General features: G+C 50.0%; 1 protein-coding gene across 3 annotated transcripts; it reads left to right on the plus strand.

Moving 5' to 3' along the window:
* Positions 1-1,072: 1,072 nt before the first annotated feature.
* On the plus strand, positions 1,073-16,860 carry LOC109746750 (uncharacterized). Of its 3 annotated transcripts, none has more exons than XM_045229909.2 (18): positions 1,073-1,272; positions 1,372-1,471; positions 2,126-2,182; positions 2,275-2,327; positions 2,465-2,498; positions 7,268-7,358; positions 8,044-8,135; positions 8,349-8,423; positions 8,976-9,070; positions 9,530-9,659; positions 10,025-10,114; positions 12,792-12,851; positions 14,951-15,042; positions 15,208-15,273; positions 15,415-15,472; positions 15,698-15,786; positions 16,116-16,236; positions 16,412-16,860. In XM_045229909.2, exons 1-18 carry the CDS (start codon positions 1,199-1,201, stop codon positions 16,466-16,468), a joined length of 1,434 nt encoding a protein of 477 aa, XP_045085844.1. In that variant the 5' UTR covers positions 1,073-1,198; the 3' UTR covers positions 16,469-16,860. The 3 variants fall into 3 exon arrangements, 2 of the variants coding, with proteins under 2 accessions (XP_045085844.1, XP_045085845.1); XM_045229910.2 differs by having other exon boundaries at positions 1,138-1,272; positions 2,126-2,195; XR_012187773.1 differs by lacking the exon at positions 15,698-15,786.
* The last annotated feature ends 1,151 nt before the right edge of the window (positions 16,861-18,011 follow it).

An 18,011-nucleotide genomic window follows, 5' to 3' on the forward strand; every position in this document is an offset into this window, starting at 1 on the left:
CTTTCTCTTTGACAACGACGTGGTTGTGCATAAGAATTGCAAAGCTGTTTGGTTGTTGAAGGGAGCGATTCACCACATCATGCCACTCATATTCCGCCCATTGGCGCCACCTCTCCTCTGTTGCTTGCTCGATAGAGAGATCCGTTCACTAGGTGTGTCCGGTCTGATCGTTTTTCAACCTAAGGTTTGATGAATAGAAGCGTAAAAGAAACTTTGTAGAAAAGCGAGCGTGGCAAAGTGCATTTCTACTTTTGTAAGAATACAAAATCTAATACTATCTTTGATCCATATTAATTCATTGGTTTAGTACAACTCTGTACCAATCCATATTAAGCTTTGATATAAAGTTGTACTAAAAGCATAATTAATATGCATAAATTCATGATATAGCAGCATTGGATGCATAGACTAATGCAGATTTTTTTTCCTGGGGGACTAATGCAAAAGTTGTAACCTAAGACTTTATTAAAAGAAAAAAAACTTATAAAATATATGACTTTTTTAGGCCTCGTACAATGCAAGGTCTTTAGACATATTTTTTAAGCACCGATGCTTATTTGCATAGGATAGACTCTTAATTAGACACCACTTAAATAAGCACCGGAGATTAAGAAAAAACTTGATTTATTTTAGTATTAACCATCTCCGTAAGCATCATGCATTGTTGATTGCAAGGTTAAAAAAATCTGTTACTGGATTGTACTCCCTATGTCCCATAATGTAAGTATTGTAGTATTAAAAAAGTCTTATGGAGGGAGCAGATATCCCCTTCATTTCATAATATAGTGCCTATAGATTTTTGTGAAAGCCAAACTTTGCCAATTTTGACCAAGTGTATAAAGAAAAACGGTCTACATCTACAATACCAAACATGTACATTCTGAAAATATAACTCATGATGCCTCCAATGATGTGCATTTGGTATTCTAGATATACCTACTTTTTTCTATAAATATGGTCAAAGTTTGTAATGGTTGACTTTATGAAACAGAGGGAGTAGTATATTTAGGAATAGAGGATTAGACAATGATTGTATTACAAATTTAGTTGTCATTCCGTAGCGTTTTACGGTGTCGCACTCGGCCGCCAATCGGAAATGGCGCAGAGAGAAAGCCCGCGGTTTCTTTTCGCGGCCACACCCTGCTGTTTCATTTTGGCAGGAAAATCTGTCGAACTCGAACCCTAACCAGGCGGCGCCATGGACAAGTTCCTCGTCGCGGCGCCGCCTTCCGCCGACGAGGGCCCCGAAGCGCCACGACCGCCGCCTCGGAGGTGCTCCGCCTCGGACCCTCCCCCCCCCCCCCCCCCCCCCCCCCCCTCCCCCTCCTGTTGTGCTCTCCTTGGTGTTCTGACCTCCCTTCTGGTCCGTAGGTGGCACCGGTGGAGCCGTATCGCCGTGGAGCTGGACGGCCACATCGACGCCAGGTTTCGACATCGGGAATCCCGCCGTCTCCTCGATTCCCTTGCCGAGGTTGTAGAAATTTCGAGAAGAGTGATGTTTTTGTTTCAGGTTGTCGCGTTTCAGACTGGAATTACGGCGTAGGGGGTCGGAAATAGGAAATGGAATTCTGCAAATTTCATTTCATTCTTAGGAAATCTAATGGGACGGCAATGTCGGAGTTGGTTAATGGGATGAAAAGCTTAAACTTTGAGCGTTACAGACTTAAGCTGCTGTTTTAAGTTTCAGCACATTTTTTCTTTCATAGTGAGTTGTGGTGGATTAGTTCGGAACATTGAGATGGTTTGGGACTTGGCGCTTTCAGGATGTTGTCAGCTTCTGTTTTCTTTATGTACTGGAATTTCGTAATCTGTGCTGATGATCTCCCAACACTCATAGTAGATGCTTATCATAGTATCCTGGACACTGGGGAAACATTGTTGAGAGACTAGTTCAGATAAATCATCACTAAAACTGTGCAGAATCCTCTTTGTGTTATAGAGTTTATGCTCTTTAAATTGGCAAGTATCCTAGTTGTGTGTTAACTTTGGAAATTTGTACCAGAAAATGGAGAAAATTTTAATAGTGCCTATGCTTCTTCCAAGTTCTTGTTTTTTAAGCGAAGCAATTTCTACTCTTTTTATATATTAGGCTAATGTTGTGGACTTTTCTTTTTATGCTGAGAAGATTAGGACCTTCGAACACAAGTACTACACGCATGGCGAGGAACGGTGCACGACATATGTAATGCTGATAAGTATGCTGGTTTGTATTTTGTAGTGCTGAGTCAATGTGTATTATCTGGCTAATCCGTTCACCACTTCTGCTCCTGTTAGGTGAATCGCATGATTAATGCTTCAACATTTGCTGGGTGTTACCATTCAGCTAGGTCAGCATTTATCTTCTATGTTTTCTTGGAGTATTTCATTGCAAAATCTCTAGTGTCACCATCACCTAATAGAGTTCAATTGCTCGCTTTGTCCTTGTTAGATAGGCTAACAAACTTGTTTCATTTAATTTGAGCAGGGAGGGGGTTTCGGCAATGGAATTCGATAAAAAGGTACCATTGAAATGCGTACAAATTTATAGTTTCCCCAGTTTAGCCTCACTATCTGAGGTGTATGAAATTCAGTACATTCTGTCTGGAACGACTGTTACTTCCATTTAGATTCCACTAATACTTCCATATTTCCACTCCACTCTGCCCTCCGTCCAGTATGTGGCAAGAATGTTCTTTGCTGTTCTACTTTGTACCAGTTGTTTATCATGAAATTAATTGTAGATCTATATCTCTTTCCTATTACTCTATGTTTGACTAGAAATATTGTTTTAGTTCTGTATTTTGCACAAAGCATATGCGTAGGATGAAAATTTGGAGTTATGTTGGTAGGAGCTAGGACCCTACCGAGTCTAGGGCGTAGGTTGTAGGGGAAGGAGGGGGCTGGGCGTGGTGCTGCTCGCGGTCGCCGGCGGCAGGGCGCCGTCGTGCGCGAGAGAGGAGGCGGCACACAAGGGGCTGGAGGTGGCTAGGGTTAGGGTCCGGCTCCTCTGGGAGCCGGGCAATAGATTTATTCTTATTGCTTGATTGTCATAGAGTCTTACAACTAGTATATATAACCACGATGGAAAATAAAATAGATAACTTGTGGGCTAAGCCCCCAACTAAACCTTCTCCGGCGCCGGAAGGAGACGCCCGTCGAAGGTCGGAGGAAGCGTTGGAGTAGCCGCAGGTGGCTCCCCACGGAAGGGCTTCAGCAGCCCCACATGGAAGACGTCGTGGATGCGGGCATCGGCCGGAAGCTGAAGACGGTATGCCACCTTCCCGATGCGCTCCAAGACAGCAAAGGGCCCGGCGTAGCGAGGACCCAGCTTGCGCTTCGCGCATGGGTCCAGTGACTGCGTAGAGCGATGAAGGAGACGCAGCCAAACCCAGTCACCCACCGTGAACTCCGCCTCGCGATGGTGGTCGTCGTAGTAGTGCTTGGCCAGCTGCTGGGCCTGAAGGAGGCGTTGCCGGACCTTGGCCAGCATCTCGTCACGGCGCCGCATAAGATCACCGGAAGCGTCGCAGTCTACGATGAACGGCCGGTCGAAGTCCGGCATCTGAAGGACGGGGCCTGTCGTGAGGGCCCCCTTGAGGGCCTCGAACGCCTCGGTCGCCTCCGCATCCCAGGCAAAGGCGTCGCGCCGGAGCAGGCGCGTGAGTGGAGATGCGGTGAGGCCGAACTCCCGGATAAATTGCCGGTAGTACCCCGTGAGGCCCAGAAACCCGCGAAGAGCCCGCGGTGAATGCGGGGTCGGCCAGGCGGCAACGGCCGCCACCTTGTCGGCGTCCATGGTCACCCCCTCGGTCGAGATGACGTGGCCGAGGTAGGCGACGGAAGGCGTCCCGAACGAGCACTTCGAGCGCTTAAGATGAAGATGATGCGCTCGAAGCTCGTTGAAGACGATGGCGACGTGCTGAAGGAGCTCCGCCCACGAGGCGCCGTAGATAAGAATATCATCAAAGAAAACGAGCACAAACCGGCGCAAGTAGGGGCGGAGGACGTCGTTCATCAGAGCCTGAAAAGTCGCCAGTGCATTGGAGAGACCAAACGGCATGACCAAGAACTCGAAGTGACCGTGATGAGTCCGAAACGCTATCTTGGCGATATCATCCGGGTGCATGCGCACTGGTGGTAACCCGACCGGAGATCGAGTTTGGTGAAGAAGCGCGCCCCATGTAGCTCATCCAAGAGCTCATCAACCACCGGGATAGGAAACTTGTCCTTAAGTGTGAGGGCATTACGGGCGCGGTAGTCAATGCAGAAGCGCCACATGCCGTCCGACTTGCGGACGAGGAGGACCGGTGCGGAGAACGGCGATGTGGAGATCCGGATGATGCCCGCGACGAGCATGAGTGCACACTGGCGCTCCAGCTCATCCTTCTGCAGCTGCGGATAGCGGTATGGCCGGACCGCCACTGGCGTCGAGCCCGGCAGGAGATGAATACGGTGATCGTACACCCGGGCGGGTGGAAGGCCCTGCGGCTCGTCGAATAGGTTGCCGTGCTGCTGCAGGAGGTGCTCCAATAGAGGGTGCTCGGCCTCGGTCGTGGCCGTCGCCAGCTGGAGCTAGGGCGTTGACGGTGAGGCGCCCCCAACGCCCTCCCACTGGACGCGGCGGCCGAGACGCCAGAAGGACATCGTCAGGGCGTCGAAGTCCCAGAGGATGGGACCGAGGGTCCGCAGGAAGTCGACACCAAGGATGAAGTCGAAGCAGCCCAAGTCGATGCCCACGCACGTGATGGTGAAGTGCTCGTCGCCGATGGTGATGGGCACGTTCCGCGCGAGCCCATGACACCGAAGACGATCGCCGTTGGCCACCGTGACCCGAAGTTGCTCCCCGCCCGTCGGCTGCAGCGCTAAGCGGTGCATGGTAGCCTTGGGCAGGAAGTTATGTGTGGAGCCCATATCCAAAAGGGCCACCAGGCGCTCGCCATGTATCATTACGGGCAAGAGCATGGTCCGCTCATCGCGGATGCCGGCAAGCGCATGGAGCGAGACCACGAGGGCCGTCGCCGGGGCGGCCGCGGATGCGGCATCGGCAGCCGCTGGGGGCGGCAGCGCGTCGAGCCCGTCGGTCGGGGCGTCCTCCTCGGTGTAGTCGACCTTCTCCAGGTAGAAGAGGTGCGGGCAGACATGGCTCGGCGCGTAGGGCTCATCGCAGTTAAAGCAGAGCCCCAAGCGCCGACGCTCCAGCTGCTCCGCCTAAGAGAGACGACGGAAGGGCCGCGTCGCGGCCGGGGTGGTGGTCACCGGAGTGGCCGGGGGTGGCCGGCCCGGCGCGGGGGACTGCCTGGCGGCATCCTCGAGCTGGGCCCGCCGGCTGCATGGCTTTGGCGCGGCACTCGAAGGCGCGGGCGTAATACATGGCCGTCTGGCGATCCTGGGGTCCCCAAAGCTCCACGTCCACGCGGATGTGATCCGGAAGTCCACCGACGAAGAGGTCGGCCCGCTGCTGCGCCGTCACACCCGACGCGTGGCAAGCCAGGGCCTGGAAACGGTCGGCGAAGTCCTGAACCGTGGAGGTGAAGGGAAGGCGGCCGAGCTCTGCCAGGCGGCTCCCGCGGATCGGTGGCCCAAAACGAAGGAGGCAGAGCTCGCGGAAGCGCTCCCAAGGGGGCATGCTGCCCTCGTCCTGCTCGAGGGCGTAGTACCAGGTCTGTGCCGCGCCACGGAGGTGGTAGGAGGCGAGCCAGGTACGCTCCGAGGCGAGGGTGCGCTGCCCGCGAAAGAACTGCTCGCACTGGTTGAGCCAGTTGAGGGGGTCCTCCGTGCCGTCATAGGTGGCGAAGTCCAGTTTGGCAAACCGCGGCGGTGTCTGAGTCGGAGCGCCGTGGCCGATTGGCTCGGAGGTGCGAAGCAGCGAGGATTGGGGCGCCCGGTCAGCATGGCCGCGGCCCGTGGAGTGCCCCGCGGAGCCGGAGGGTCGCCGAATTGCAGAGTGGGCGCCGGCGGGTCTCCAGCCGACGTGTGGACGGGTGGCGGCGATGATCCGGTCAGCCAGGCCGGTATTGGGGACGGCGACGGCGGGAAGCGCACTTGCTGGATCGGTACGCCTCCCTGCATGGGTGACCCAGGCCCCGTGCTGGGCGGTGGCGGGGCCGGCAGCTGCGGCTGCGGCGGCGCGGACCCGGGTGGCGTGGGAGGTGCAGCGAGGCCCGGGGCTGGCCACTGTGGCCATTGAGGCGCGGCAGCGGGCGGCGGTGGGGCTGACAGTTGGGGCTGCGGCTGCCCAGATCCGGGAGGCGTCGGGGGCGCGGCGTTCGTCGGGGCCGGCCACTGCGGCTAGTGGGGGGCGACGGCGGGCGGCGACTGACCGGGCCAGTGGTGGTGTAGAGCCCCGATCGGCGCCATGGTGGCCGCGTACCAGGGCAGGGCGGCGGGCCCGGTCGCGGCGGCCGGCTGCCCGTAAGGCTCGGCCAGGTAGAGGCGGATGCCTTGGACGGCGGTGATGAGGTCATTAAGGACCCCCGGTGATCTCCGTTGGGGAGTAGACGACGGCAGGCGGCGCGGTGACGAGCAGCGATTGGCCGGTAGAGGCCCCCGCGGTGGAGCCGAGCGGCGCAGTGGGAAGCGCCAGCGGCGCGGTGGAGAGGTCGATCGGCGCCGTTGAGAGGGAGGAGGATGCGGTGGTGGTGGGCAGCGGCGAGATGGGCAGCGGCGGGGTGGGTGGTGGAGCAGACATGATTGGACCCAAGCTACCTGATACCAAATTAGTAGGAGCTAGGACCCTACCGAGTCTAGGGCGTAGGTTGTAGGGGAAGGAGGGGGCTGGGCGTGGTGCTGCTCGCGGTCGCCGGCGGCAGGGCGCCGTCGTGCGCGAGAGAGGAGGCGGCGGCGCAAGGGGCTGGAGGCGGCTAGGGTTAGGGTCCGGCTCCTCTAGGAGCCGGGCAATAGATTTATTCTTATTGCTTGATTGTCATAGAGCCTTACAACTAGTATATATAACCACGATGGAAAATAAAATAGATAACTTGCGGGCTAAGCCCCTAACTAAACCTGCCCCAGTGGGCCTTCTACGGGCATAAGTCTGCCCGGTCATAACATATGTATTTTACGTTTTGTACTTATAATAGTAGATTATCACACACTGTAACTACCTGGTACCAGAGGGTCCGTTCACACACTGTAACTACCTGGTACCAGAGGGTCCGTTCAATAAGCAAAATGAAATGACCATTTGAGCGGGATTAAAAAGTATAACCAACTCATATTGATTACTTTTTTGAAGCAGACTGTGATACATGAATGTTTAAGCACCTTCCTTATGTTCTTAATTGTGCAGGGAATATACCTCGCATCAGTGACAAACTCAGGATGTTTAACAGTGCATGACTTTGAGACCTTATACTGCTCCTTGTATGGCCCATTATGTCGTAAGTTAAACTTAACCAACTCAGTTTGCTAGAAAAATGCTGAAAGTAGATGCCTTGCAAATAATATTCTCTGTATTATGATCCTAGTAGATTCGCCTGTGTGTTGGTAGGATCATATAGTAATTATAGGATGGCACCTTAAAGACCGTTACTGTGTAGATCATAAGATCAGGGCCATTAGTTTATCATTGTGACCCTGCAGGGTCAGGATTGGAATGGTCCAACAGGAACATAGAATCGTACATTGTACTTGTTTCTGTCTTGGCAACTTTGCTTTAATGTACATTAGGCATTTGTTAGTTCTTACTATGAAATAAGCTTCAGGAACTCCCCTAAGAATGATGTATCATTTTAAGACCCTGGTATTCTCGTTTGAATCATCCTCTTTGAGAAAATAGACCTTGTTTGCCACGTCCAGATTAAGGATTTCCATGACATGGATGTACCCTGTACCTTCTGTTGCTGGTTATGTTGATATGAATTGGCCTTGTTAAACCATTCTAAATATCCAGATAGCTAAACCAAAAGTTAAAATGATAGTGTACTGTGTTTCTCAACCATATATTTATGAAACAGAACATCCTCTTAGAATATTCAAGGAAAAGTCACACTCAAGATGATTTATTCCTAGTTTACTGTCTCAGGTCTCGTCATAATTTTGCTGTTATTACTTATTCATTGGCAGGTATACCAGATGACTCATCAAACTATGTGCTCCATATATCAAACTCAATGCCTCTATGTGCTGTCCGATGGAATCCAGGAAATCAAGACGAGGTTGGTATCAGCATTGATTTTCATGTGGGATTTCCTTTTTTCATTTTATCTGAGTTCAGAAAGTACTTTGGCACTAAATATCAATGAGGAATAATAAGTGTAACTGGCAGTTAGGGACGGCAATTATGTTTATTTTATAAATTAAATATAGCGCTTATGACTTAAGTGGTTTCTATCTATTTATTTATTGAGCTCTGAGCATGCCTGATGCAGATTGTTTGCTCATCTAGCCAAACTGACAAAGTTTTACTGTTTGACATTGGGTACGTCTCATCTGCTCCGACTGAAGTAAGTACCTCTTTTGCATTGTTCCTTGACAAATGCTTTACTTGTTACTCAATCATACTGTAAATATATTTTCTTCATGTTGTCTTACATCAGAATTTCAAAGATCATGTAGTCTTTTCTTTCTCCTTCAATTCCAAAATAATCATGCCAGTAAAATATATTTGCTGTTACTGTTGGCGTTTTGTTTCTGCCAAACACCACATATGGCCATGGAATTTTGAGCAAACCCATGTGTTGATTGGCATATTACCTGGGGGTTTTCCCCAGTTTTTTGGTACAGTACAAATATCCAATCTGCTAATGGGTACGCCCATTTTAAAAAAGCTGCACTCATCCTTGGTCATCATATAACAAGGTAGGCAGGGTTCCATCAGCATCACTAAAAGCAAAATTACACAATGCTAAAGAAAAGGTTTCTGGATAATATTTCAAGATAATATACTTCCAGATGCTGTACATCTTAGTCCATTAGAAGGAAATTTGTTGTAGTAGCTCATTGTATTACACAACGCCCCTCACGACTGTTCTGATTTTTAAATTATTGTATTTTAGGTTTTACAGAAAGGGATGACCAAATTTCATGGTTTCTGCTCGGAATCCCGGAAGGGTTTGACTGATCTAGCTTTTACTCCAGACGACAAGTCACGGTATGTGACAGTTTTGTGTTTATTCACTGTCATGTCACTTGTGATAAGGCCAATCATAAATTATTTCTATTTAGCAACTATTGTGATGCTTTGTATAAATAATTGACTGCATATCATGTTTCTTGTTCTTTTCATAGAAAGGGGAAAATATGGTTTGACCCTTGCTTCAAGAAAAACGAAAGAAATATTAGCAGTTGTGAAGCTAAATAAATGAAGTTGTGATAATAAATGAAAAACTAAAGTAATAGTTTCTAATGGTATATTTTTTGTAATATATAATTCGTATTATGTTGGTCAAGTTGCTGATCTAGGGATATGCGTGGGCCTAATAAACCAGAAAAATGTAGTATTTGGGAGGCATAAGCTATGTATATATGCACCAAATACCAATATTCTTAATGAGATTTCTCCAGCTGGAAATTATGCATAAAATTTCCACTTACTGGCTCACCATTGTAGGCTATTTGCTTCTGGACTTGATGGTGCAGTCTACATGTGGGACAGGCGGCTAAGTAAGACACACTGTGTTGAGCTTACAGCACTCCTAGAATCTCAGTTTACCAGTGTCAAGCTAAATATGGATAATCGGGTATGCTAATTGTCATGTTAAATATTTGTTGTTCTATAGTATGTACCTTTCCTAATTCTCATGTTAAGTACTGATGTTTTATAAAAACAGTTGTTTAGCTTTGTTAATGGTGTCCTCTTATACACTAACCTATGTTTCAGATTCTGTCTTGCTTTGTAAATACCACCTAATATGATGTAATGTGATGTCTGCTGATATGTTGTATATCTACTGTATGATCGATCAAATACGCTTTGTCCAAACTTAGTGGTAAACAAGAGGCTAATCTTGCTATTTTTGTTTTTATGCATTTTGCATTTTCTGTTACCTTGAACAGTTTACAGTTCATCCATTCATGTATGGGGACTTATAATTTTTTTTTTCAGACAGTGTTTGGTGCAACTAGAAATGGGACCATTCATGTTTGGGATACACGTGGAGGGAGGGCATCAGCTGCTTTTCAAAGTCATAATGAGGTACATTCAGTTGATAAACATTCTGCTAGTTCTGCTTCTTTTCATGTGATTTAAGGTCATCCAACTTGATATTCTGCATGATGATTTCAGTGTTCTGTGAATCAGAAAAGAGAACTTCTGTTAGAGTACGTAATGGGCCTAATGGCCTGGGCTGGCGGTATAGCCCGTTAGTCTTAGGATTAATTAGAGATAAGGGTCGCTTGCTTAGGGGTCAAGTAAGTCTTGCTTGGGAGTCAAGTAAACCTCTCTATATAAAGAGAGGAGATGTATCAATCTAATCAAGCAAGAATTAAGAAGGAAATCCCTTCCCTCTTGCCCGGCCGTGGGCAAAAGGTCCCCGGCCGGCCCTCTAGTGCCCTCCTTCTAGCAGCCACATAACAGTTTGGTATCAGCTAGCTTCGGTTCGATCATGTCTTCACCGCCGCCCAACCCGTCTCTTCCGCTGCCGGTCACCTCGTCGCCTCCGGCGACCACCACGACCGTCGCCCCGCTCCTGCCGGCACCGGGCTCCTCCGTCGCGCCTGCCCCTGCCGTCCTCACCCCGGAGGTGTCCGGGGCGCTGCGGGCCCTAACCCAGGCGGTCCAGGAGATCCGCCTGTTCTTGGCCGCGTCCTACCGGCTGCGCCGCCCATCGCCGCCACCGCGCCGTTGTGGCTGCCGCCGCACCAGGCGGCCTACGCCGCGCTCGCCGGGCCGCTACAACAGCCGCTGTAGCTGCCATCCACCGCCCCGCCCTGGCTGCAGTGGCAGCCGCCACTCCTGGCGGCCTCCGCCGCAGCAGCCGCCGCCGCTGCCCCAGGGCGTCCCCGCCGCGCTCGCCGGGCCGCCGCCGCTGCCATCCACCGCCACCACCGCCCTGCCCTGGCTGCAGTGGCAGCTGCCGCTCCTGGCGGCCTCCGCCGCGCCCGGCGCTCCGCTGCAGCAGCCACCGCCGGTCAGCTCCGGCCCCGCATCGACCGCGCTGGCGGGAGTCCCGATCCACCAGATCAAGTTCCCGCCGTCCCCCTCACCGCTTCCCCAGGGCGTCCCCATCCAGCAGATCACGTTCCCGCCGTCGCCGTCACTGCTTCCGGCTTGGATCACTACCCGCCACGTGTCAGCGGCGGTGAGGCTGCAGGCTGCTGCGCGCGGCCTCCTAGCGCGTCGGCATGTGTGCGAGATGCGTGGTATGCGGCTGCCGCTCCTTCCAGTTGCGCTTCGCTGCGCAAAGGACCTCGATCTCGTCCGCTGCGTCGGGGATCTTGGGCATGCTATTTTCCCCACGGACGGCGACCTCAAAGTCTGCGACATCGGCGGTTGGGGGGGCGCCCCCTCCTTGCCATTCTTCCTCGAAAGCCCTCCACTCTTCTCTGTGCGGTGCAGACCAACAGCCGTCCGGTGGGGAGTAGGCATGGTGTCACCGACAGGAGTGCACCGCGTAGCACCACTGCATTCCGCCGCCGGCCGCCGCGAGGGCGCCTCTGTTGGTCGCTCTTGCGACCACTTCCAGGTGGCCATACAAATGCACTCCTTTTGTCCAGATGGTGTCCATGGGATCCAGGAGGCTGTACATGTGCACGTCTGACGTGCGGATGGTGTCCACTTTTTGTTAAGGGGTCCAAAATAAAGCGTCCCAGTCCATTTCAGGTTGAGAGTAATAAAACAAGCCGAGATGTAAAAGGCTTGTTTTTAGGTGTTAGTTTTGTGTTGCGTCGAGTCATGGTTATAAGTTAGGTAGGCTGCAGGTCGAGGACAAGCTGCATGTCCAGGTGGGGTGTAGTGTTAGAGTACATAATGGGCCTAATGGCCTGGGCTGGCGGTATAGCCCGTTAGTCTTAGGGTTAATTAGAGATAAGGGTCGCTTGCTTAGGGGTCAAGTAAGCCTTGCTTGGGAGTCAAGTAAACCTCTCTATATAAAGAGAGGAGATGTATCAATCTAATCAAGCAAGAATTAAGAAGGAAATCCCTTCCCTCTTGCCCAGTCGCGGGCAAAAGGTCCCCGGCCGGCCGTCAAGCGCCCTCCTTCTAGTAGCCACATAACAACTTCTGTTTGTGAACTTTATGTATTCAGTAGTGCTGTACCAATTCAGCATGCACATACAAGTTTCTACATATCTATAGTCAGCTAGTTAGTTCTATTTGATTGTAAATACACCCTTTTTACTATGATATTTTTAAATGATACCCCCAAAGTTGCTTTTGTTTATTCCATTTTTATATACTTAAACTGATTATAATTTATAAGTGGTTTCTAGGTGCCAAGCAAACTAAATGTGAACAAATTCTCAGAGGAAACTGCCCCTGTCATCCACCAACCTCCAATGATAAATCACAACCGTGGGACTCAATCTGAAAACCTACTAAAACTCACAATATGCTAAAGAACCCTAAATTACAGAAACAACTCTTGTTAAGATATCATGTTAAATGTGATCTGCGGAAGATTAGAAATAGGTAGTGGTTTAGTGCACTAGACTATGAAGTGCAATTGCAAGGATAATCTATCTAATTTCCAATTTATTTTGTATTTCATGCCATGGCTATGACAGTGCTAGTACCATTTTATAACAGAGAAAGTAGTAGAGAAAGAACAGCCCTTCATTTTGAAGCTTTTTACGCAGCAATGTCATAGCTGTATTGGCAACATGATGACTATTGTTCCTTGCCTTGGTTCTGGGCTGACAAAATTTTCATCCAGGTTCAACCTTTGTCATCAGTGAAGATATCAACGTTGTTGGGAAAAATTGCATCGCTGAAGGTATTTGAAAGATAAATACTTACTGCAACGGAATTTATGCTAAAGAAACCTCATGTATCCGTTTCCATTCTTGTGACCCATATTGAAGCCTCACATACACATAGTATTACTGACATGGTTCTATATCAGAGCCATCTGCATGAACTACCAACTAGTTTGATTGTGGAACAGAAAAGAAACCCTAAACCCTAAACCCTAATATCAGGAAAAGAAAAGAAACCCACATTTATTGTTATACAGCATCTAATCTAACATACAATAATGCATCTCAATTGGAAGGTGTATAATTCTTTTGGATGTTTCAAAACATGTTTAATAAATTTTTAGTTCATCCATATGATGCACCGAAATTCTGTTTTCAGACATATTACAAAATGGTATAGTTCATCTATCCGATCCATCCCGATTATAATGGTTTGGAACTGTTTTTCTCTTTGAAGCTAGATATTTTTCCCTCTTAAGCTTACCGAAAAAGGGCTTCCCCCTGCTTTATATTATAAAGCAATCATCACCACATACATCTGAGCGAGCCGAACACACACACGCCACCACGACACGCAACAAACACACCCAAGGCTAGATACAAAGGTGCCGAGCACCATCACACCACTCGGACACAACCAAGCCAGCAAAATATGAGCTACGAAGAACCACTTGGAGCCACCGAGGGGGTGAGACGGACCATGACGAAGCAAGGACTCCAAGACGGTGCCTCCCAGAAGGGTAAGACCACGGATAGCCACCACCGTCCGATCCGCAGATCAAGTTTTCACCTGGACCAAATGAAACGCAAATCTTCTGCGTTTTCTCGAAAAAGATTTCGCCCGGAGCGACGCAGTGGGTGGGAGCACCGCGGCAGAGCCTTCAAGAAGAATACGACGTCCACGGATGCCGCCACCGACGGCCGGAAAAGGACTGGGCAAGTGATGAACCCCGGTGCTCGCACCCTGCCGACACACCCTTGCTCCGCCAACCACCCGCAGCCACGTCCCCTACGAAACCATGGCTGCCCACTCCAACCTGAGACGCAGGTTCCGCCCCCGAACGCCACGCCTCCCGCCGCCAGGGCCGCCGCCCAACATCCAGACACCCCCAAGACCATCCAAAGAGATCAACTTTGCACCAAAAGAGCACCACCGACCGACGAACCGCAGCATACAACATCCTGCCTTGAACATCGCCGAAGCTGCGACAGCCAGCACGCGGCCGGGGAAAGGGGGAGGTGGGGGAGCGGACGCATCCGGACCAGCACACCCCTGTGCCAGTGACGGGGGCCCGAGCACGTCGGCGCCACCCATCCCTCCCGCCAGCCTGCCCACCGGACACACCCCTGTGCCGCCCCACCTCATCAGCCGACGCAGCACCGCGCAAGGCCGCCGACGCAGACTCGACCACCGGCAAGGGGGGCCCCAAGTACAACCGCCGAACGCCAAGAATACTCACCGGGGAGCCCATCTGCCCTGCCGCCGTCGTCCAGCCGGCGGGACGACTGGATCCCGACCAGCACACCCACCTGCCACCGCTGCTGCGCCTCCACCACCACCAGCCGAGGCCACGGTAGGGGCGGACGCCCGCAGCCCGCGCCGTCCGCGGCCCTCGCCGGCTGGATCCAGATCTGGCCGGCCGCCGCCGCCGGAGCCCGCCGTGCACCACCTCCGCCGCAGCCCCTTCACGCCGCCGCCCACAACTCGCGTCGCCGCCGCCAGCCGCTACCGCCGCGCCCCGAGCGAACGCCGCGTCGCCGCTCGACCCGGAGGCCCGCGCTTGCCGGACCGAGAGGGGGAAGGAGAGGGCCTCGCCGCCGCCAGCACTGGCCGGGCTTTGCCCGCTGGTACGTTGAGGCGGCGGCGAGGGGAGGGAGGCTCGAGGAAGGGGGGGCTGGGGGCGGCGCTAGGGTTTTCCCCTCAGGCGCTCGCTGGAGCGCCGCGGGAGGGAGGGAGAGACAGATTTAGAAATGGTACCCCTCTGAAGCTTTGAGACAAAGGAATAACAATAGTTAATTTGGAGTGTTGTTAGATAACTTATAATGCTAACAATATTAAGGCTATAAAACATAGTTCTCAGTTTAACATTATTTTCACCATGCTAAATATTTTCAGGAACAATCAAACATTGTTTCAAGTGAAATTCTGTCGATAGACTTTAACCCTAGTTGCTCATATCAGTTAGCCTTCCATCTTGATGATGGGTGGTAAGTATCTCAGACCTTTCACTTATTGTCATTATATAGTCACATACAAATCAATGGTTACTTTGTTCTTATTAGAGCTTTTTACTCTTCATTCTTTCATTTCTAGTATAAATTTAGTGATGTGTGCTTACTAGTGATTTCTCATCCATCTGCATCCCATGTTAGGTCTGGAGTCCTGAATGTCAACACTTTCAGTGTTAGTCATCTGCACTGCCCTCCTCCTGCTTGGTTGTAAGTGTTGATCTATGCATTGTTTCAAACTTGGACTCCATACGAGTATGTCTTAGTAAGCTTTACAAATGTGACCAAATTTTTTCTCCCAAGGAAATATGACCAAATTGTTTTATGGTTCTCTGCTGTTTGTTATATTAGGGAGGGCGTGGACTCTGTGTTGCATAAGCGGAAAGCCACCTGGCTGTCGACATCTTCAGTAAGAAAATTATAGGGCATACTCAAATCTTAATACATGCAACACTTTTCTTATAATTGGACCCCGTAAGACATCGAATCGAAGAAAATAAAATTTCATGAATGCTAACAGATGCAGTCCTGCTTACCATGCTAGCCATAATGTTTGTTATTTCCATTTCTTGACATAAAACATAGTGAAACGCATCAAGGCATATGATGCATGTCATATGTTTACATTGTGCAGATTTATGCAGTCGGATCTTCCTCCAATAATGGAATATATGCACTGGATTTTCATCCAGATACAAGCTCCACATGCCATGTGGACTACAAGTATGCTGGTCTTTCATTTCCAGTTTGTTTTGGTTTTGACGGAGTCAACTTACTTGGCAATCTAATCTTCTACCACCTCCATTCCTAAATATAAGACGTTTTGGCAGTTTAAATTGAACCACCGGGACGTCTTATGTTTAGAAACAGAGGGTGTAGTTATTTGCTGGGACGTATGTGGAGAAGTTCCACAATTTCAGCAGTTCGTCACTTTTTTCTTGGATCCATTGAACAAAAACAAAAAAGAAGTTCCCTTGGAAATAACTTTGGATTCAGCTCATTTTATGCACAATGTTCATTCTTGTTTCCTCACCTGGCTTTCCATGTTTCAGTGAGGAAACAAAAGGCTCCGAGGAAAATCAACCTGCAGAAAACAAGTTTATTCCCTTATCCGAAAGGGTGCTTTCCTGTGCAGCCCATCCACTCAGTCATGACATAATTTGTGGTACCGAGGTTAGTTTGCTTACATTCTGGTTAAGACTGCTATATCTATATTCTGATTCCGCACGTGAAAGGCCATACTGGATCTACGTATATGCCGAATGGCTTTAGAATTGGAATTTTGTCAGATTTACAAACAAAATTGGAGTCAGGTGGCAAAAATATAACTAGTCACTATTGTCTTCAGTTCTCGTCGTTGCTCATGGTATCACAAAAGTATGAGACCGTCAGAGATCCAGAGTAGGGCCCGAGCACATCAGGAGCTTCCTCCAAGCACAAGCAATATCCTCGATCGATTGCGGCATTATTATCTCATGGACGCCCTGCACATAAGAAGGATGTGTGCAGCATGGGACTTTGTTGAATTTGGCTGGCAGGTCGCTTTAGCTGGGGAAGCTGTGTGGTTGGTCACAAGATTCAGCTTGCGGCCAGAAGACCAATGGACATGGTCGTTGCACTTGATCTTTCAAGTGTTGGCCTTCAAGGCATGCTTATGGGGGCGAGGAGGATTGTTCACTTGTAATTACTGTTTCATCTTTAGCCGTCCGATCCGATGGTTTTTAGAAAGTGCTGTCATCTGTATATGCCGTGCTCTGTACATGAACTGTTTGGAATCAGTTTGATTTGTGTTGTGTAGATGAACCTTCTTGATTCGTCGTGCTTAAGATGGCGAGTTTTCTACAAGTTGAGTTGAGCCGGCATCATCAGCCACGAGGCCTTCCCAGAGCTAGAGCAATGTGTCAGTGATGGAAAGTTGCCACGTATGTACTGCCTCTGTCCAGGTTGAGTTAAATGCACAGAACCACCACTATCGTGTCACGACTAGCGGAAAATCATCATATAATGATTCGTGACATTTTGCACCGAACTGAAAATCTAACAGTGACAAAAAAAAAACACCGAGCAAAGAATTGAGCACGTTTTGATGTGGCAAATAGGCCACGTAGCTAGTGCCTAAGCAGTAAAGGCCGGACGAGACTTGCCTGCTCCCTTCCCATGCTCCCATCCGTGCTTCCGTATACGTGGCTTGATTTGATTGGAAGAAAATAAGGCCCGGCCCCACCCCCTGAAAATCAGGGGGGGAGATGATTAGATTAGAAAAGAAAAAGGGAAAAGAACAGCCGTAGGATGAAGTGGGAGCACGGATGGGAGCATGGAGAGGGAGCAGGCAAGCCGGATCCGTAAAGGCCGGACCAACCAAGCCAGCCAGAAGCCGCCGCTCAATGTACAAGTTGTCATCACCTTCCATAATATCTTTGCATCCCGTTGTTTTGCAGGTCCTCGAACAGCCGCAAAATAGGCTCAGAGCTCTCCAAATGCCCTCTCGACACCCTTTCTACCTTTTTGTCTTTGGACAAAGTGGGGTCTTTCATCACCCGTTGGCTTAGAGATGGTCTCGAGAAGGTCTCCCACGAAAGATAGATACCATCACAAAGATAATAGCCCATTTCGTAATCATGATCATTGATGGTATAGTTGCATGGAGGAGCTTCTCTTGCACACAACCTTGCAAGCAATGGGACTGTTGCAACACATTGATGTCATTGTGCGACTCGGACATCCCAAGGAAAGTGTATCAAATCCTCCACCACATAATGGCGATCCTCCTCCTTCGCTTGCTTTTTGTCCACCATCCGCTCCCTCTCCTTCGAGAGTGGCACCCAATCTGACAGCAAGGGATGTGGCATGGTGAAAGATCGTGGATGTCGCCTAGAGAGGGGGGGGGTGAATAGGCGTTTTAAAATAATTACGGTTGAGGCTTGAACAAATGCGGAATAAACCTAGCG

Source organism: Aegilops tauschii, chromosome 6, assembly GCF_002575655.3.
Source record: "Aegilops tauschii subsp. strangulata cultivar AL8/78 chromosome 6, Aet v6.0, whole genome shotgun sequence".
Classification (NCBI taxonomy): Eukaryota; Viridiplantae; Streptophyta; class Magnoliopsida; order Poales; family Poaceae; genus Aegilops; species Aegilops tauschii.